The 19,027-nt window shown below is 57.2% G+C and overlaps 1 protein-coding gene across 4 annotated transcripts in view; it reads left to right on the top strand.

The window, feature by feature from the left end:
* Positions 1-19,027, top strand: part of RARG (retinoic acid receptor gamma) — a 90,004-nt gene that overhangs the window by 55,631 nt on the left and 15,346 nt on the right. The window contains exon 1 of one of the 4 annotated variants that reach the window (XM_054013131.1): positions 2,706-3,052. The exons of the other annotated variants lie outside the window; for them this stretch is intronic. Coding sequence (XP_053869106.1) covers positions 2,902-3,052 — 151 coding nt within the window. The 5' untranslated portion in view covers positions 2,706-2,901. Of the gene's footprint in view, positions 1-2,705; positions 3,053-19,027 lie in introns of those variants that run through there. 4 annotated transcript variants of the gene reach the window in all.

Below are 19,027 nucleotides of genomic sequence, written 5' to 3'. Positions count from 1 at the left end.
GGCTGCCCTCCAGAGGCTCGGGGCCGTGGCTCCCCACAACCCCTGTGAATCCCCCTTTTCCCTCTTTGCAGGGGGCAGCAGGGGCATTGGGGCCCAGCCATTTCATGGTGAAACCCCCAGCGCCCTGACTAGGTCTTGGCTGAAAACTGTGTTTCAAACCAGTTCTGCCAACATAGCCTCCCCCCCACTCCCCCAGGGACCCGGGGCCTCAAGCTATGAAACTGGAGCTAAACCCCAGCTCCAGACACCCCTGAGTCCCGCATCCTGAACTGGCCCCTCCAGACGGGAGATGTGGCTGGGGCAGGGGCGTGCAGGATGGGAAGGTCGCCCCTGTCCTGGGTCGGGGGGCAACAGTGGCAGAGGCCTGGGTGGTGGAGTGGGGGGGCTCGGTAGGAACAGGCCGGTGCCTGCTGTGTCCTGGCGGCTCCTCATCGGATCTGTGCCGCGCGCTGCAGGCAGGGAAGGGAAGGGTTGACATGGAGCTGGGTCAGTTGAAGGTTACTGTACCCAAAGGGGGTTCTCGGAGAGTTCAAGCCGAGCTCGCAGCTCTGCCTCTGCGCTGGAAGGAAAGGGAGGGGAGCTGGGGGGGGGGGGGGGAGGCTGGCCCAGCCAGCAAGGGAGCGGGGAGCCAGGCTGGCCCAGCCAGCGAAGGGGGAAGCTGGAGGGGGGGGAAGCCAGCCCAGCCAGGGAGGGGGAAGACTGGGAGAGGGGCCAGCCCAGCCAGTGGGGCCAGTGTGAGCCAGTGTGAGGGGAGATGGGGGGAGGGCAGGCCAGCCAGTGGGAGGAGGGGAGGTGGGGGGGGGCTTCAGCCCAGCCAATGGGGAGGAGGCTGGGGGGGAAGCCAGCCTAGCCAGTGGTGTTGGGGGGTTGGTGGGGAAGTCGGCCTAGCGGGGGGGGGGGGGGGGGGAGCCCAGGCAGTGGGGAGGAGGCTGGGGGGGAAGCCAGCCCAGGCAGTGGGGAGGAGGCCTGGAGGGGGGCAGACCAGCCAGTGGAGAGCGGGCTGGGGAGCAGGCCAGCTCAGTCAGCATGAGGGGAGATGCGGGGAGAGCAGCCCAGCCAGTGGGGGGACACTGAGGGGGGAAACCAGCCCAGGCAGCGTGTGGGGAGGCCAGGGGAGGAGACCGGCCCAGGTAGTGGAGGGAGAAGCCTGGAGGGACCTGGGGTGGTCCAGGTAGTAGAGTAGGGAAGGCTGGTGAGAGCCAGGTTAGAGCTGAATGGTGGGTGTGGGGCGGGGGAGGCCAGGCCAGCCCAGGTAAGGGGGGGGGGGAGAGGCTGGCTCTAGGGAGAGGCTGGGTCTGCCCAGGCAGCAGAGATGGGAGATTGGGGGGAGGCAGTGGAGGTAGGAGGCCGGGGGGCGTGGGTGGAGGCTGGGCCCAGCCAGCCTGCACAGCATATAGCAAAGTGGGGGGGTGGGGGTGGAGAGGCTGGGCCAGCCCAGGAAGCAGAGGGAGGGGCTGGAAGGGGAGGATGGCTCGGCTTGGCCTTGCTTAGGCTGTGGAAAGGGTAGACTAGGCCTGCCCAGGCAGCAGGGGAGGGGGAAGGCCAGGGAGGGGGAAGGCCAGGCCAGCCCAGGCAGCAGAGGGGGGGAGGAGAGAGGCCGGGCCAGCCCAGGCAGGGTGTGGGGGGGGCCGGGTGAGGGCGGATCTTATTTTTACTGAGAGGCATCTGAGATTGAAAGGAAATGAAGCTTTTCAAGCCACAGGAATGTATCACTGCGCCCTACCCAAGGGTGGGGGTGGGGGTGAGATGGGGTCGTGCGGGCAGCTTGTGGGGGCGGGCAGGTTGGCACAAGGAGATGTGTAGATGCATCCCTGGTGTCAAGGCTTTGCCACCCACAGCCCCTGTTGCCCACGAGCAGTGGAGAGGGTGTGTGGAAACAAAAACACTGCATGTGGATGGGTGTATGTGAGACTGTGTGCATGTGAGACAGTGTGAGCAAGCCTGTGAGACATTGTGTGAGACTGTGAGTGTGAGAGCGACGGTGTGCACATGTGAGACTGTGCGTGCATGACAGTGAGACTGTGTGAGAGAGACTGTGAGACAGCGTGACACTGAGACTGCACATCTGAGACTGCATGACACTGAGACAGTGAGACTGTTTGCGTGTGACACTGTGTGAGAGCATGAAACTGTGCGTGACACTGAGACTGTACATGGGAGACTGCGAGACCGTGTGTGCGTATGACACAGACTGTGTGCATGTGTGACACTGAAACGGCGTATGACAAACTGAGGCTGTGTGTGACACTGACACTATGTATGAGACTGCTTGTGTGCATGTGACACTGCAAAACACTTTGTGTGTCAGACTGAGTGTGTAATTGTGTGTGTGACATTGTGTGTGACTGACTGTTGTGTGTGTTTAAGACCTTGTGTGAGGATGGAAGGTGAGAGACTGTGTGTGTCCCTATGATGTGCATGTGTGACATTTTGTGTGTGAGACCTTCTATGGTGGAACAGTAAGAATGTGTGACTGTGTGTGTGTGTGTGTGTGTGTGAGAGAGAGAGAGAGAGAGAGACTTGTGTGTGTGTGTGTGGGGGGGGGTGCAGCTTGTGCACGTGTGTTTGTCCGAAAGCCCGTGTGTGTGTGTGTAGGTGTGCCCTCCTCTTTATAGCCACGCCCACTTTGTCCCAAGCCCCACCCCCAGCTCTGAAGCGTTTGCTTTTCCAATAGGTACCCAGCACTAGCCGCTGGGACTCACCCAAGCCGCGTCCAGCGCAGCGCCACAAGCCGGTGCCGGGCTTTTTGGGGGAGGTCTCAGTGGACCCGGCGCCCCCCAAACCCGCCCTCCCGCCGAAGTGTGGCTGTCTCCCCCTGTGGGTTTGTGGGGGAGGGGGCGCAGCAGGGATTCCCTCCCCCCACCCCCGCTCAACCCCCAAATCACCCCCCTCCCCGCCGCGATGTACGACTGCATGGAGGCGTTCGCCGTGGCTCCTCGGCAGCTCTTCGATGTCACCAACCAAGGCTCCTGTATGCTGCGCAAGGCGAGCATCAGCCCCTGTTTCGGGGCGCTGGATGCCTTCGGCTGGCCCCAGCCGGCCAGCCTGCAATGTAGGTGGACCCCGGTTCCTCCTTGGGCAAGGGAGGGGTGGGCGGGGTGGGCCGCGGCTTGACTGATGTGCTGCCGGGGATGGATGGATGGATGGGTTGCCACGCGTGGGGCTGGGCCATGGGTGGGTGTTTCCGTGGGGAGGGGCGCACGCCCGGTGGCTGAGCGCCAGTGTGGCGGGGGGCGTGTGCCACCCCTGCCCGGGGGAAGGGGGTATACATGTGCGTGGGTTGTTACCCGAGTGGGGGGAAGCAGAGAACCCACTTCGCGCCCGCGGTCTGGCCCCGGCTCTTCGCTTCGCTCGTTTCCTGCTTTAGAACTTTACGCGGGGGGTGGGGGGGAAAGTTTGGTGAGAAGTGTTTTTGGAGAAGGGCGGGGGGGGCGGGCGTGGGTCCTCCTCCCCACTGTCATCCTCCATCCATGGCCTCTCTCCCCTTTACCCTGCTCCTGGGGTGGGGTACAGTTGGGGGGACACCGTGGCTCAGTTTCAGGGGCCCTGGGGTCCCCTGTCTTGTTTGGCTGGGGTTGGGGGTCGCGTGTCCCTTTCCAGTCCCCCTTTGTCTTTAGCGCGTTAATGAAAAGCCCCGGAGGGCAGGAAAATGAGGACCAGATGAGGGTGCGCTTTGAAGCCGATCCCAGGGGACCTCGAGCAGGGGGTGGGGGGGGGGGGGGCGAGCAAGGCAGGAGGGGTCATTTCTTCCAGCCTCACTAGCCAGAGCCAGGGAATTTTTTTGTTTCTTTCTTTTAAATATGGAAATTTGGCGGCGATCCACCGAGCCGTGCAAACAGGATGAGGGATTGGAGATGTGCTGGGAGAGGAGCCTGTGGTCGGAGGTGTGTAGGGGGCACAGTATTGTGTCTAACACCCCACCTGTAACCCTCCACCCCGGCAGAGCCAGGAGCAGGGAAGGGGTGTGGAACTAGTAAATGGGGGGAGGAGGAATCTTCCATCCCCAGGACCCCCTGGCTGCGCTGAGCCTACAGGCTGCCTTTGAGTGGCAGCCAAATCTCTCTCTGCCTTTGGCAGCCACCACTTCTGTTTACAAGTTGAGGAACAGGCTGTTTTCAGCAGCCGGTTGTAGGGCAGGGAGAACGCCCCGTTGCAGCCCCGGGCACCTAGCGGGGCAGAGATGGGCATAGGGATGGGGTGGGGCGCCCCCCCCAAGTAAATCTGACCTTTTCTCTCCTCCATCTCAGCCCCCCACCCCCTTTCCAACGGTTTCATTTCAGCGCTGGCCCCACCCCACTCTGCCAAGCTTTTCCCTGCCAAGGCTGCTCCGGTCTCGCTAACTTCCCGCTCCAAAATGGGGCACATAACCGTTCCTTAGCACCCTGGGCCTGGGGAGCAGGTCGAGGCCTGGACAGATCCCTAACGTGCCACCCCCCCCAAAGTTCCCATCCAGGTGTTTTTTTTTTAGACTAGGAATCCATTGCAAACCCAGGACCTGTCTGGCATTCAGAGCCAGGTGGTAAAGACACCTCAAAACACTTGTGGGGGATTGGGCCCCCCCATGTGTGTGCGTGGGGGGGAGGAGGGTGACTGCTTTTCCTTTCTCTCCTTCATTTGCTCCTGGCTCCTAGCCTCACTTGCTCCTCTCTTCAGCCTCAGTTTCCCACAGGGTACCAATCCCCCAGGAATTTTTAGCTTGGGCAGGACCCCACCTCTCCCAGGTGTAGTGTAGGCTTGGGCTATGCCGATTGGCTACAGAGCCTGAGCCTGGGGTCTTCAGTTGTAACTGGAATCTTTAGCTGCAGGTGAATGGGAAACCACACCTGCTGCCAGCTTGGGGTCTCCTCCCCACTCTGTGGCAGGAGGGTGGGAAATGACCCAGCAGTCCCTGCTCCCAGGAGCCGTGCTGGGCGACAGCAAGACAGCTGCATGCAGATGTGCCCAAATGGTTCTGTCCAGACCTGGTGCAGGGTGCCCCAGAGAACAACCAAGGCGGAGTGCTTGTCCAGTCCCCACCCAGCCTGGAGAGTTACCTCTGCCATCTGCTTTCACCACGGTGGGAATCAGGGATCAGGGTCGGGTGGACCCGGAACATGCATGTTCCTGTGGTTGTTTAGAATAGTAGCAGCTAGACGCCTCGGCTGAAATTAGGGCCCCCTTCTGCCGGGTGCTGCAACAGAGCCAGTCCCTGCCCCAAAGAGCTCCCAGTCTGCAGAGGCGAAGGGAAACTGAGGCAAAGGGACTTGCCCCGGGTCACACAGCAGGTCACTGGCAGAGCTGGGAACAGAACCCAGGTCTCCCCCATCCTTGGTGTAATGAGTCGCTCCTTGGCACTGGCTGCATGGGACATGTAAAACATTCACCTCATTTGCCTGGAATGAGCGCTTCCCCCCCCTTGCGTTAACACCCCTCCCTCTACCCCAGCGACCTCTCTGCCCATGGACTCCGGCTGGCAACCCCCCTCTCCTTGCCCCAGGTTTCACGTGAGGCCAACCCAGCCTCAGCCGACCCCCAGGTAGTTGGGAGAAGCAGCACCTGGACTGGCCCTCCGAACCGAACCTCTCTTTGCTCGCCCCTCCCCTTCCTGAGCCAGGACACACCTCTGTCTGTCCTCATCTCTGGGCTGGCAACTCCTCTGGCTCAGGGCCTAGCTGCTAATCTTCCCCAATGGAGCCAGGCCAGCCGGGTTGTCCCCACCCTGGAGCTGGCATCCCCACCTGGGAAGGAGGGGCTGCCAGACAAGAATTCCCACTCTCCTTGGCTGCACTCACCCCGCAAGGGGCATAGCAGGGGCAATCAGGGCGGGTAGAGGGGTGGCCCCAGCTCTGTGCACACTGGGGGAGCAGGGGCCACCCCCACTCCTCAGGCAGCAGGGTACACAAGGCTCATGGGTGTAGGTCTTACACCAGCATGGCCCCATTGAGATCAGCGACCGGGCCACAGGGCCCCATCCAGACCCTAGGTAGAAGAGTCCTATTTTGATTTTCTGCCATCTAGCCCCCATGCCCCCCTGCCTTGGCAGCAATCTTCCTGAGGGCACCTTTTGGGGTAGTTCTCCACAACCCTCCCTGTTCCGCTGACCCATATGTCGTGGAAACCACAGTGAGCGAGGTCACCAGGGTGGCCCCGGAGCGGCTGTTGTCAAAGGGAGCAGGAGGCAATTTGGGGCTGGGCTGGCAAAAGCAGTGGCTACTTATCTTCCCAGCCTGGTAGCCTGTGGCACCTCCTGGGCAAGGAAGAGCTGCTGTAGTGATTGATCAGGGATGTGGGTGTGGGTGAGTGTGTTGTCTCCTAGACAGCAGAGGAGCATGCATTTGTTTGTGTGTGTTTGTGTCGGTTTGCATGGGTGTGCCCAGGCCTGGGGTGGGGATGCGGTTCTGGGTGAGCCCTGCTCCGGGCTGGGCTGTGTGTCTTTGCTTGAGGCTGCGGGCATGTGTGGGTGTTTGGCTGTGGTGTGTGTCTGAGTGTGCGGGGGGGGGGGGGGGAGGAGGGAAGAGGGGGGCAGTGTGTGGATTACTCTCTTTGTAAAGTGTCAGGAATGCAGTTACTGAGACAAATGGCTTATATAGCGACCCAGCTGCAAACATTTTACGGCCGGTTATAAATGGCCTGTTTGAAGCTGTGCAAGGCTAGGGCAGGAATTTCCTCAATTTCAGCAATTTAGGCTTTAAAAAAAAAAAAAATCTCAACCACCACCAAACTTCCTGCCCCAGGTCAGGCAGCGGGAGAACTGGGAACAGGACCCGTAGCTGGGCCCAGCAAGAACAAGTGGGCTGGGCCATCAGAACCAGGCTTGTGGGAGAGCTGGCCCCGTGACAGTTCCGTCAGGAGCCTGCCCAGGGACCTTGTATTAAAGGATTCAGTAGGGCCGTGGGTTGCTGCTGATGCTGGCGTGGTTGTGCCAGGACATCAGGGCACCGGGCTGCAGATGCCAGTCAAGAGCTTTGCAGCCTCCTGTGAGCATGGGGTGTACTGGGTGAAAGGTAGAGCTGTGGGGCCACAAATGAGCCCAGATAAGAGAACTGGTCGCCAGTGGTGTGCGCCCCTAAATGTTTCCTTGCTGGAGGGCAAGACCACCCCTGCCCTTCTGCCCGCCACGCCCCCAGCTAGTCCAGGAGCGGGATAGGCAGCCCCCCTGTGCTGGCATCGCTGGTGGCAATCCAGAAGCGAGCAAAAGGCACAAGCCACAAGGTGGGTTGGTGTCCTGTGGAAGACGAGCTTTGCAGCGGGAATCCCAGCCCAGATCTGCACACACAGGCCCCGGGCTACCAACACCACCATAGCGACTGGCATTAAGCAGCCCCGCTGGCGGGCAGAGAGGCCAAGGACTGAACAGGTCGGGCAGCCCAAATTCCGCTGGCTGCTCCTCCTAGAGGGTTCAGAGCTGTGCAGGGATGGGAAAGCCGCGCAGGGCTGAAGGAAGAGGGGATGCCATGCAGCTGAGCTGGGTTGCAGCATGGGGGGAGGGGTTGCTGCAAGGCTGAGCTGGGGTGCAGCGAAGGGGGAGCAGAGACATGGCAGGGCCGAGCTGGGCACAGCACCTGCCGTCCTGCCCGCTCCAGCCCAGCGCGCACAGCCCCGGTTAGCTCGGCAGCTGCCCCTTCTGCGCTGAGCGTTTCCTGCCCGCGGCTTGGCTCTCCTGCCCACACCCCTCCTGCTGGTGCCCGCTCTGACGCGGGCATGCGGCAGCGGGCAGGATGCAATTGACTAGCGAGGGACCCTGCCCTGGTGTGACGCTACCCCCGGCCCCTCTCTGATTGGCTGCTTGGTGGGTGGTGGAGGGGCACCTGCTGCGCTGAGAGGAAATGACCCAGCATTATGGGAACAGGCTGGCAGCGGGGCCATGGCAGTGGGGCGTGGGGGGGGAAGGGGAGCGCCGTGCGTCAGGTGCCCACGTGGCTTTGGCAGAGAGACGATTGCAAGCCCAAGCTGGTGGCGGGGGGTGGGGGGGGGAAGGAGATTGAGTCACGGGAGCCTGTCGGCGCCTCCCCAGGCAGCCCCGTGTAAAACAGCCTGGGGCCGCAGCAGCTCTGGCTGCCTCTGAGTGCTACGCCCCAGGATTTGCGGGGCCCGGGCCCTTCCTGGCTCCCGGCGCTGGGTCTGCAGGTGGGGCTGGCAGATCGCTGGGGAATGGGGTGACAGGCTCCGTCCGTCTGCATGTCCCTCCACCCCACACACATCTCCAGGGGAGCGGAGCGCCCAGCGTTCTCCCTCTGGGGTTGAGGATTTAGGGGAGCAGGTGGGGTGGTTCAAGCCACCCCTTCCCCAAAGTAACCCCCCCCCCAAGCCCCCTCCCCAGGGCTCCTGGGAGGGTTGGCGTGTTGTGTACAGAAGCTATTAGGAAGGGATTAAGTTAGGGTTGTAATGTGATTCTCTCCAGGAAATGACAGGCCCGATAGCTGGTGGCCTCAGAGGGCCAGGAGCCTGTCCCAGCCTCTTGTAAAGTTACCAGCAGGCTCCAGATCTGATAAGAAGCCAGGAGCTGGGCCCCTTTTTCTCTCTCACCCAATGGATGGGGAGGAAGGGCTGGGCTGGGCGTGGGGGAGGGGCGGGAGGGCAGGAAAGCTGATGGGGGTGGGGGGAGAAATGTTGCACTCTGCCCTGGATCCTGGGGCCAAAGGGATGGACATGCAATGAGGGGAGAGAGAGGGGGCTGGATGTGTGGGGTAGGCGGCGGGACGGGGGTGAACGCCAAGGGGCAGAGGGATGCGTTACAGGGGATGGAATAGGAAAAGTGGAGAAACATTGTGGCAGGGGGATTGATCCAGCCAGAGAATGACTCTCCCCCAGGGGAAAGGCTGCGAGCCCCATTGCGCTGCGGCCTGGAGCTGGATCTGACAGGCACGTCGTCCCCCAGGGGGAAGGGCGGGGAGCCCAGGTGCTTTAGGTCAAACTGATGTAGCAGGGACCCACCCTGCCCTGGCTGGGAGGGCTGCACTAGACAGGACCAAGGGGCTCTTCTTCACTCCCAGATCAAAGTCCTGACTCCCCGGTAAGGGGAAACGAAGCCCCTGGCAGTGCTAGGTCAGTTACAGACCTTGGGACTTGGCCACCTGGTCTCTAGGAGGAGGGTAGGGCAGGGCAGTATAAGTGGCTGGGGAGTCCCGACACTAGGATTCTATTCCCAGCTCTGCCACTCACCTTGGGCAAGTCTCTGTGCCTCAGTTTCCCCCGCCACCCTCCATCTAGACTGTGAACTCTTTGGGGTCAGGGGCTGGCTCTCACTCTGTGTCTGTGCAGCGCCTGGCACAACGGGGCCCCGATCTCAGTAATATCAACGATAAGGTTGGGGAGGGGCCAGCTAAGGAGGTGCAATTGGGAGAGTGGTGTCTCGGTGCCCGTGCCATTGCTGAAGCTCTTGCAGTGCCAGGGGGAGGGACCAAAAAGGGCCCCAGAGCTGAGCTTGTGTGTGGGGAGAGGGGTTGAAATATTAATGGGGTGTAGGGGACAGGATTGCCCCTCTCCCCTTTGCTATCCATGTATTGGGAGCTGGTGGGGTGCAGGGGGCACCTCTTGGCCACCCACACTGTTGGGTGGGCCAAATCCAGGGCTGGCGCTTTGATCATCCAGAGTAGAACAAACAGATTTTAAATTGTTTCACAAAGGAGATCAGTATATTATCCCCATTGTATAGCTGTGGAAACCGAGGCACAGGGAAGCAACTTACTCAAGGTCACACAGCAGAGCTGGGACTAGAACCCAGGTCTATCCTGACTCCCAGTCTAGTGCTATAGCCATAAGGCCATACTGCCCCATGGCTTTACCCCATGGCTTTGCCCAGCCTAAGCTTTTGCCTGGATCTGGTTTTTGCATCTGAACATGAGGCTGGTCGGTGGAGCCCTGAGCTCCACTAGAACCACCATGAACCTCCCTTTGGCAGAGGAATTGGCCTTTCCCCTCCTGGCCCAGTGAGCGCAGGCATTGGGGAGACAGGGCTCCTGGGTTCCCTCCCCAGCTCTGGGAGGATTGATATCAGTGGATAGAGCAGGGGAAGGGAGTCAGGCCTCCTGGATTCTATTCTCAGCTTTGGGTGCTGTGTGAGCTTTGGGATTACAGCTGGGAATCAGGACTCCTGGATTCTCTTCCCGGCTGCTCCATGTATTAGCTGTGTGATCTTAAGCCAGTCACTTCCCTGCGCTGCGCCTCAGTTTCCACGTCTAGGAAACCCCCGCTCTGCCTCCCTGAGGCTTAATTAACAAGTGTCCGCGGAGCGCTTTCAGATCAAAGGGCAAAGGATCAGTGTTATTAATCACTCTGGCAGGTTGCTGCTCGCTGCACCTGCTGGCATGCGGCAGCCACCTGACGGGAATGCAAAGCCCTATTCCACGCTTTGACTCCCTGACATTGCCTGGCCCTGCTTTAACCACCGCCCCGGTGTTTGAACAGCAACCAGTCCTTTTATCCAGCCGCTGCAGAGACACAGGAGTGATCCTGGGCGGGGAGATGAGAGCATCTTCCATCTTCCATCATGTACCAGAGCGGTTCGGATTGAAAACACTGGGGCATCTGCTCCGTGGGCCACATGCGGTTACACCCCACCGGGCGAAGACCACGTCTCAGGGAGACCATGCGGTGCCACGGAGCAGCCCAGGGCCAGCTGTGACCAAAAACCTTTGCTGGTGCAGCAGTGTTGGAGAGGGGGGTGATTTTTAATGACATTTCTTAAGCCCCAGTGTAGACACGGTTCTACTGGTGTCAGAGCGCTTAGGTAGGTGTAGCTTAGGCCAGAATGCACTACAGACTTCTGGCAGTGCAACTGTAGGCTGCCTCCACATATAAGTACATAGGGATTCCTGTACCGGGAAAGCACCACATGGCTTTATTTTGCCTTATTATTCCTATACCGGCAAAAGCATGTTTTGGCCAGCAGAAGCTGTGTGCTAGGAGAGTTTGCTGGGGTAGCTGATCTGGTGAAGACCTAGCCCAGGCTGGGAGCTAGCGAGCCAGAGGCCTGGTCGACCTAGCTAGCTACATTGCTCGGGACTGTGAAGAATTTCATGGCCTAAGTTCTGTAGTTCAATCAGCCTAACAACGTAGGAAGTGTCTACATCATGGTGCTTAAGTGGCACATTTGCAGCGGCGTAGCTGTGCGGCTGTAGCAGCTGCCATGTAGACAGACCCAGCGAGAACCCCAGGGTCCTGTCTGTGTCCAGCCGCCTCAGTACAAACTCCCCTTTATACTCCTCACAGCAGGGCCCCATCTAGGACTGATGCCCTAAAAGGTATCCAGGATCCAGGCAGATGCCCCAGAACGGAGCACGAGTCACATTGTGGTCCCCATTACACATCACTGGGCTGGGTCATTCATAAGCACATAAGAACGGCCATAGTGGGTCAGACCAATGGTCCATCTAGCCCAGTATTCACAATGGCCAGAGCCAGATGCTTCAGAGGGACTGAACAGCACAGGACATGATCAAGTGATCCATCCTCTGTTGTCCAGTCCCAGCATCCGGCCAACAGAAGTTTAGGGACACCCAGATCATGGGATTATGAGCCTGACCATCTTGGCTAATAGCCATTGATGGACCTGTCCTCCATCCACTTAGCTAATTCTTTTTTGATCTCAGTTATACTTTTGGCCTTCACAATATCCCCTGGCAAGGAGTTCCACAGGTTAACTGTGCATTGTGTGAAGAAGTGCTTCTTTATGTTTGTCTGCAACCTGCTGCCTATTAATTTTATCGGCTGATCCCTGTTTTCTGTGTTATGTGAAGGGGTAAATACCACTTCCTTATTCACTTTCTCCACACCGTTCATGATTTTATAGCCCTTTATCACATCCCCCCCTTAGTCGTCTCTTTTCCAAGTTGAACAATCCAAGTTTTTGTAATCTCTCCTCATATAGAAGTTGTTCCATCCCCCTAATCATTTTTGCTGGCCTTCTCTGTACTTTTCCCAATTCTAATATACCTTTTTGAGATGGGATAACCAGCACTGCACACAGTATTCAAGATGTGGGTGCACCAGGGATTTATATAGTGGCATTATGATATTTGCTCGATCCCTTTCCTAATGGTTCTTGACTACTGCTGCACATTGAGCCGAAGCTAATTTAATTCAGATCAGGATCCCTCTCCCCTCCAATAGCCGATTGTCTAGGATACTGCTTCTGGGGGCTGAGGAGGGGATAAAGAACTGAGGAGCTGCTGAGAGTCTCCATAGAAATGCAAAGCACTGTTGTCTGTCAGGGAAGCAGGAGCTAGCATCTTACGTTGGGCCTGGAAGCCCTAGAGAAGGAGAGACACTGCTACTAGATTTTTGTTTATTCCCCATCAAGGAACCAACTGTTTGGGCAATTTCCTTCTCTGGGCTTGCCCACCTGGGAAGTTCTACTAAATCATCATCCTGGGATAAAGGGCTCTGGCTACCCCAGTTTAACTCCCTGTGTGGACACTCTTAGGCATGGTCTACCTTTGAAATATAGATCAACCTAGCTACATCGCTCGGTGTGAAAAGCTTCACCCCCCCCTCCCCCCGAAGCCTGTAGTTAAGTCAGCCTAGTCCCCAGTGTAGATGCAGCGTGGGTGACGGGAGAATTCTCCTGACCTTGCCATTGCAGTGCAGGGAGCTTAGGGTTGCCAATCTTGGTTGGACGAATTCCTAGAGGTTTCATCACATGACAATCTTTAAATGAAAGATTCACCTTTAATTCCTGGAGATTCTGGGACAATCCTGGAGGGTTGGCAGCCCTCCATCGCTCAGGGAAGTGGCTTGCCTCCATCAACGGATGCATCCCTTCTGTCGATGTAGGAAGCATCTATGCTGTGGGGCTACAGGGCCGCCGGGGGAGGGGGGGGGCAAGTTGGGCAATTTGCCCCGGGCCCCCACGAGAATATAGTATTCTATAGTATTGCAACTTTTTTTTAATGGAAGGGGCCCCCAAAATTGTTTTGCCCAAGGCCCCCTGAATCCTCTGGAAAAAGAAGAACAGGAGTACTTGTGGCACCTTAGAGACTAACAAATTTATTAGAGCATAAGCTTTCGTGGACTACAGCCCACTTCTTCGGATGCATCCACGAAAGCTTATGCTCTAATAAATTTGTTAGTCTCTAAGTGCCACAAGTACTCCTGTTCTTCTTTTTGCGGATACAGACTAACACGGCTGTTACTCTGAAACCTGAATCCTCTGGGCAGCCCTGTGGGGTTACAGCAGCATCACTGCAGCTGGGTCACTGGACTGCCCGTCGTGTAGACGTAGCCTTAGTCCAGACTAAGAGTGGCTTTTCTGTGACTCAGTTTAAATCACTTCCAAAGCAACATAAGTTATATCGGGTGTTAGACTGGGATAACTATAGTGGTTTCAATCCCCCCCCCACCCCCATCCCTTAGCTTATCTCATAACTTCCCATGGTTTTGGTTTTGAACCTACTTAAGCTAAACCACAGTAAACTGCTCTTAATCTGAGACCTTGTCTACACAGGAAAGATACACCAGCTATGTAAAATCAGTGTGACCGGCTGGGTGGATGCCTGCGCGGTGCACCGTGTTTGTACCCGTATAACTGTGTTGGTTGGAGGGCTGATTTTTTACTGAAAGTGACACCAATACAACCCCTTGGACGGATGCAGTTATGCTGGTATATTCCCCTTCCCATCTGGGAATGAGCCACGCCAGCACTGATCCTGTGTGTATGTGTGTAACTAGACCGGTAGGATTCAACCACTACAACTTCCTAGTGTGGACCAAGGCTAGGAGTTCCTCGGGGGTGGAGTTTGGGGTGCTAGACCAGGGTAGCGTTACCGGTGCCTTCAGTCATACTGAGAAAATCTCTTGTGTAGACAAAGCCTAAATCGATTTCAATTTTAATCTGGTGCTGTTTTGCCCTGTAGACAAGGCTTTGGATTTGAAATTAACACAACGGCAACTGTATGGGCTCAGACCACTGCTCGCAAGTCATCTATCTATCTATCTATCTATCTATCTATCTATCTATCTATCTATCTATCTATCCCCATATACCCCCTCTATCTATCTATCTATCTATCTATCTATCTATCCCCATATACCCCCTCTATCTATCTATCTATCTATCTATCTATCTATCTATCTATCTATCTATCTATCCCCATATACCCCCTCTATCTATCTATCTATCTATCTATCTATCTATCTATCTATCCCCATATACCCCCTCTATCTATCTATCTATCTATCTATCTATCTATCTATCTATCTATCTATCTATCTATCTATCCCCATATACCCCCTCTATCTATCTATCTATCTATCTATCTATCTATCTATCTATCTATCTATCTATCCCCATATACCCCCTCTATCTATCTATCTATCTATCTATCTATCTATCTATCCCCATATACCCCCTCTATCTATCTATCTATCTATCTATCTATCCCCATATACCCCCTCTATCTATCTATCTATCTATCTATCTATTATACACACCCACTCTTTCTCCCCCCTCCACATACATACCTCTCTGGGATTGTTTAGTCTCCAGAAGAGAAGAATGAGGGGGGATTTGATAGCAGCCTTCAACTACCTGAAGGGGGGTTCCAAAGAGGATGGAGCTCGGCTGTTCTCAGTGGTGGCAGATGACAGAACAAGGAGCAATGGTCTCAAGCTGCAGTGGGGGAGGTCCAGGTTGGATATCAGGAAAAACTATTTCACTAGGAGGGTGGTGAAACACTGGAATGCGTTACCTAGGGAGGTGGTGGAGTCTCCTTCCTTGGAGGTTTTTAAGGCCCGGCTTGACAAAGCCCTGGCTGGGATGATTTAGCTGGGAATTGGTCCTGCTTTGAGCAGGGGGTTGGACTAGATGACCTCTTGAGGTCCCTTCCAACTCTGATATTCTATGATTCTATGGAGGGAATGGTTTAATGGTAAAGCATAGTAGTCAAGGAAAACCAAGCAATGGTAGGTAAATAGTATAATGGCTGACAGGGGTCAGGCTGGAGACTCTTGCCTATATGCTCGGGGTCTTACTGATCGCCATATTTGGGGTCGGGAAGGAATTTTCCTCCAGGGCAGATTGGCTGAGCCTCTGGAGGTTTTTCGCCTTCCTCCGCAGCATGGGGCAGGGATCTCTAGCAGGAGGGTCTCTGCTGATTGAAGTCACTTAAAACAGGATTGGGGACTTCAACAGCAGAGTCTAGGGAAGGGGTAGGGACGGTTTTATGGCCTGCAGCATGCAGGGGGTCAGACCAGATGATCATAATGGTCCCTTCTGACCTTAAAGTCTATGAGTCTATGAGTCTCTCTTCTCCTGGACTTTTCCCCATTTATGTCAGTGGCAGCAGGATCCCTGGGGCTTTCTTTATAGACCAAAGTTGCCTTTGGTAAATAGCTGAAGGACACCCCCGCCCCCAACCACCACCACGCCACTGCCAGCCAGCGTGTCAGGATCGGTGGTGCCGGCTGCAGGAAGAGCTGCTCCTTTTCTAGCACCGCGAGGTATAACATACACACGGGTCAGAGTGAGTCTCCCAGCCTACGTCTGGGCATTGTTCGTTAAAAGCTCCCCTGTGCCCTGCCCCTGAGACGAAGGGTCTTAATCCAAGGGCTTGGTGACCAGATCCCCACTTGGGCAGTCTCTCCAATGAGAGATTCTCCTGCACGGTCCCTCCCTAAAATCATCACGCAGCACTTCTGGTTAACGGCTACTGTGTTCCTCCCCAGAGGCAGCTGCATCTAAGGATTGCTTGTGGTTGTAACAGGTCGTCTGGGAGGAATGTCCTATGGAATCAGAGATGGTCCCCGCTCCCAGCAGTTGTGGGGGCGCAGGGGAATCAGTGGATGTAGTTTTGACTCTGTCTAATAACAGACACTGGCAGAGAACTTCACGTTAATCGTATTAGACTTCGGGGATGTAGTGGTTTGCCTAGGATCACACAAGAGAATCAGTGACAGCTGGAAATAGAGTGAGTCGGGACTCCTGGGTTCTTTAACCACCCTACTCCCTCTAGAGCCTGGACGTCCTTATTCCCTGGCCCCTGCTTTACCTAGCAGACACTCTTGCCTAGATTCACAAGTCCCAACTGGGTTCTCCCATTGCCACACGGCTCACTCAAATCCGGGATCAGAACCCAGGAGTCCTGGAGCCCAGCCTTGGGCTCCACACACTAGGCCGTGCTCTCTGCCGAGATCTTTGGTTAGAATCCAGGAATCCACTAGGCCATACTCCCCACCCAAGTCCAGGATTAGAACCCAGCAGCCAGAACTCCACCTGCTGCTTCTCCATGCCGTGAGTCTGGTGAGCTGGGAGTCCCACAAGCAGTGGGGATCCTGCTCCCCGTCTCTAGCCCCGGGCCTGAGATGTAGCCTTGTGAGTGGCAGCCCTATTCCACCTGCTTGGAGGCAGAATGCCCCCCAGCAAGGGCCAGGAACGTGTGGGGGTTTGTTCGACCTGTGATGAAAGGCGCGGAGCATCAGACGGCTGGCGGTGCAGAGGGGATTTATGGCCCGCCCGGCTCTTCCCCTCTCCACGGAGGTGGGAGGCCCTGGGCACAGCGCGAACTGTCCTGATGCTGGATTTATTTCCTCCCCTCTGCTCCCACCTGTTGCAGGGCTCCGGGTTTATCTCTGCCAATGATGCTGTAGCCTTGTCAGCCTGGCTTCGGGGCTGCAGCCACAGGGTGGCTGGGGGGCCCTGGCCGTGGCTGAGGGTTTGAGCATCACCATGGTTTAGGAGGGCTCATCCGAGCAACCAGTTGGAAAGCTATCTCCCTCTCTCTCTCTCTGCCACACTTTCTTTCTTTCTTTCTTCCTCACGCACCCTCTCCCACCACTCCGCTGCTCCAGGCAGGAAGGAAGGAGGCTGTAAAATGCAATCAGGAGGCCAGGAATTTTGTGGTTCAGTTTGTTGTTGATGAAATGGGTGAGCCGGTTCTGCCATGCCTGCTGGGGGAGGGGTTTATTTTGAGAGCGGGGGGGGGGGGAATATCTGGGAGGAGCAGAGCTGGGTTGGGGGACAGTCTTTTGGGGGGACTGGTATGCAGGGGGTGGCACTGAGGGGTGCTATCTGGGAGGAGCAGTAGCTAGGGGAGCTGTGTCGGGGGATGGTATTTGGGGAGACTGGTATGCAGGGGCGAGGTACTGGGGGGAGCAGAGCTATGTCAGGGGGATGGTATTTTGGGGAGGACCAGTATACAGGGGGTGGCACTGAGGGGTGCTATCTGGGAGGAGCAGTAGCTAGGGGAGCTGTGTCGGGGGATGGTATTTGGGGAGACTGGTATGCGGGGGCGAGGTACTGGGGGGAGCAGAGCTATGTCAGGGGGATGGTATTTTGGGGAGGACCAGTATACAGGGGGTGGCACTGAGGGGTGCTATCTGAGAGGAGCAGTAGCTAGGGGAGCTGTGTCGGGGGACGGTATTTGGGGGGGACAGGTATTCGGGGGGGCAGTGATATATGGGAGGAGCAGTATCCAGGGGAGCTGTGTCAGGGGACGGTATTTTGGGGGGACTGGTATGCAGGGGAGCGGTACTGGGGAAAGGGATTAGGGAGCTCCAAGACTGGATTTCCAAAGGGGTGCCCCTCCCCGGGGACCAGCCCTCCCTGTTGCCCACGGCCAGGCCTGGGTATCTCTGATGGCTCATGGGATTGGGCAGACTAGGCTGAGCCGGGTTGGTTTGTGGGAATGGATTCGGGGGCAAGGGCAGGATGGATTCATTGCCTCAGGGGGCCCCCTCAGAATCCAGCGGTGTCCCTGGGGAATGGGGCCCTCCCCCTGCTTCCCAGAGACCTGCTTCCTGGTGCTGGTGTCTCAGCCAGAGGACTCAGAGACTCATAGACTTTAAGGTCAGAAGGGACCATTATGATCGTCTAGTCTGACCTCCTGCATAACACAGGCCACAGAATCTCACCCACCCACTCCTGTAACAAACCCCTGACCTATGTCTGAGCTATTGAAGTCCTCAAATCGTGGTTTAAAGACCTCAAGGTGCAGAGAATCCTCCAGCAAGCGACCCCTGCCCCACGCTGCAGAGGAAGGTGAAAAACCTCCAGGGCTTCTGCCAATCTGCCCTGGAGGAAAATTCCTTCCCAACCCCTCACGAAAGCTTATGCCCAAATAAATCTGTTAGTCTTTAAGGTGCCACCAGACTCCTTGTTGTTTTAGCTAAACCCTGAGCATGTGGGCAAGACTCACCAGCCAGACACCCAGGACAGAATTCTCTGTAGTAACTCAGATCCCACCTTATCTAACATCCCATCACAGACCATTGGGCATATTTACCTGCTAATAATCAAAGACCAATTAATTGCCAGGGCAACACTAGGATGGCTTTGAACCCACCCCTGGGGTGGGGGACCAGGCCTCGTCCACGCACATGCCCCTTCAAGGGCTGGGGCGGGGGGCTGTAATGATCACTAGGAGCCCAGCCCCATACCCCGCTCTTGCCTGCTTAGCAAGAGATGGCAGCGGGGGGCAGGAGAGCTCTGATCTGTGGGTTGGTGACCCCTGTCTGCAGCTTAGCCATGGACCCCCTGGAAGCCAGGTGGCCAGGGCCGGCTCTAGCTTTTTTGCCACCCCAGGCAAAAAAAAAAAAGGCAGCCGGACTGCCAAAGCAAGAAAAAAAACCAAAAACGGCAGCCGCAGGGAGCGCGTGGAGGGCGGTCAAGGCGGCTTGCAGGGGGGTGAAGGGCGGCACCCGCCCTCTTCCTCCGCCCGTGGGCAGCCAGGTGCTGCAGTCCGCTTGCCGCCGGGCGAGAGGGGCTCCCCCCTCCGGCCTTGGGGTGCCTCTCCCGGCCGGGCAGGCTCCAAGGGGGCCAACACAGGCAGCACTGGCTGGGGTCTGCAACCTCTCCGTGGGGCAGGCATTGCAGCGGGGCTCTGCACAGTGCAAACGGCACCGGGATCAGTGGGGCCCGCCCCTCCGCTGCCTGCCAGGCCGCCGCAGAACTGCCCCTGCCACCGCTGCGCGCCGGGCCGCCGCAGAACCCTCCCTCCCTGCCTCCGCTGCCCGCCGGGCCGCCGCAGAACCCTCCTTCCTTCCAGTGCCCGGGGGCCGCAGGAGGTGCTGGCTCAGTCGCTCCTTTAAAGGCGGCTCGGCTGGGCCAGGCTCA

This window comes from Malaclemys terrapin, chromosome 23, assembly GCF_027887155.1.
Source record: "Malaclemys terrapin pileata isolate rMalTer1 chromosome 23, rMalTer1.hap1, whole genome shotgun sequence".
NCBI classification, from domain to species: Eukaryota; Metazoa; Chordata; order Testudines; family Emydidae; genus Malaclemys; species Malaclemys terrapin.
This window is presented reverse-complemented; position numbering and strand designations above follow the sequence as displayed.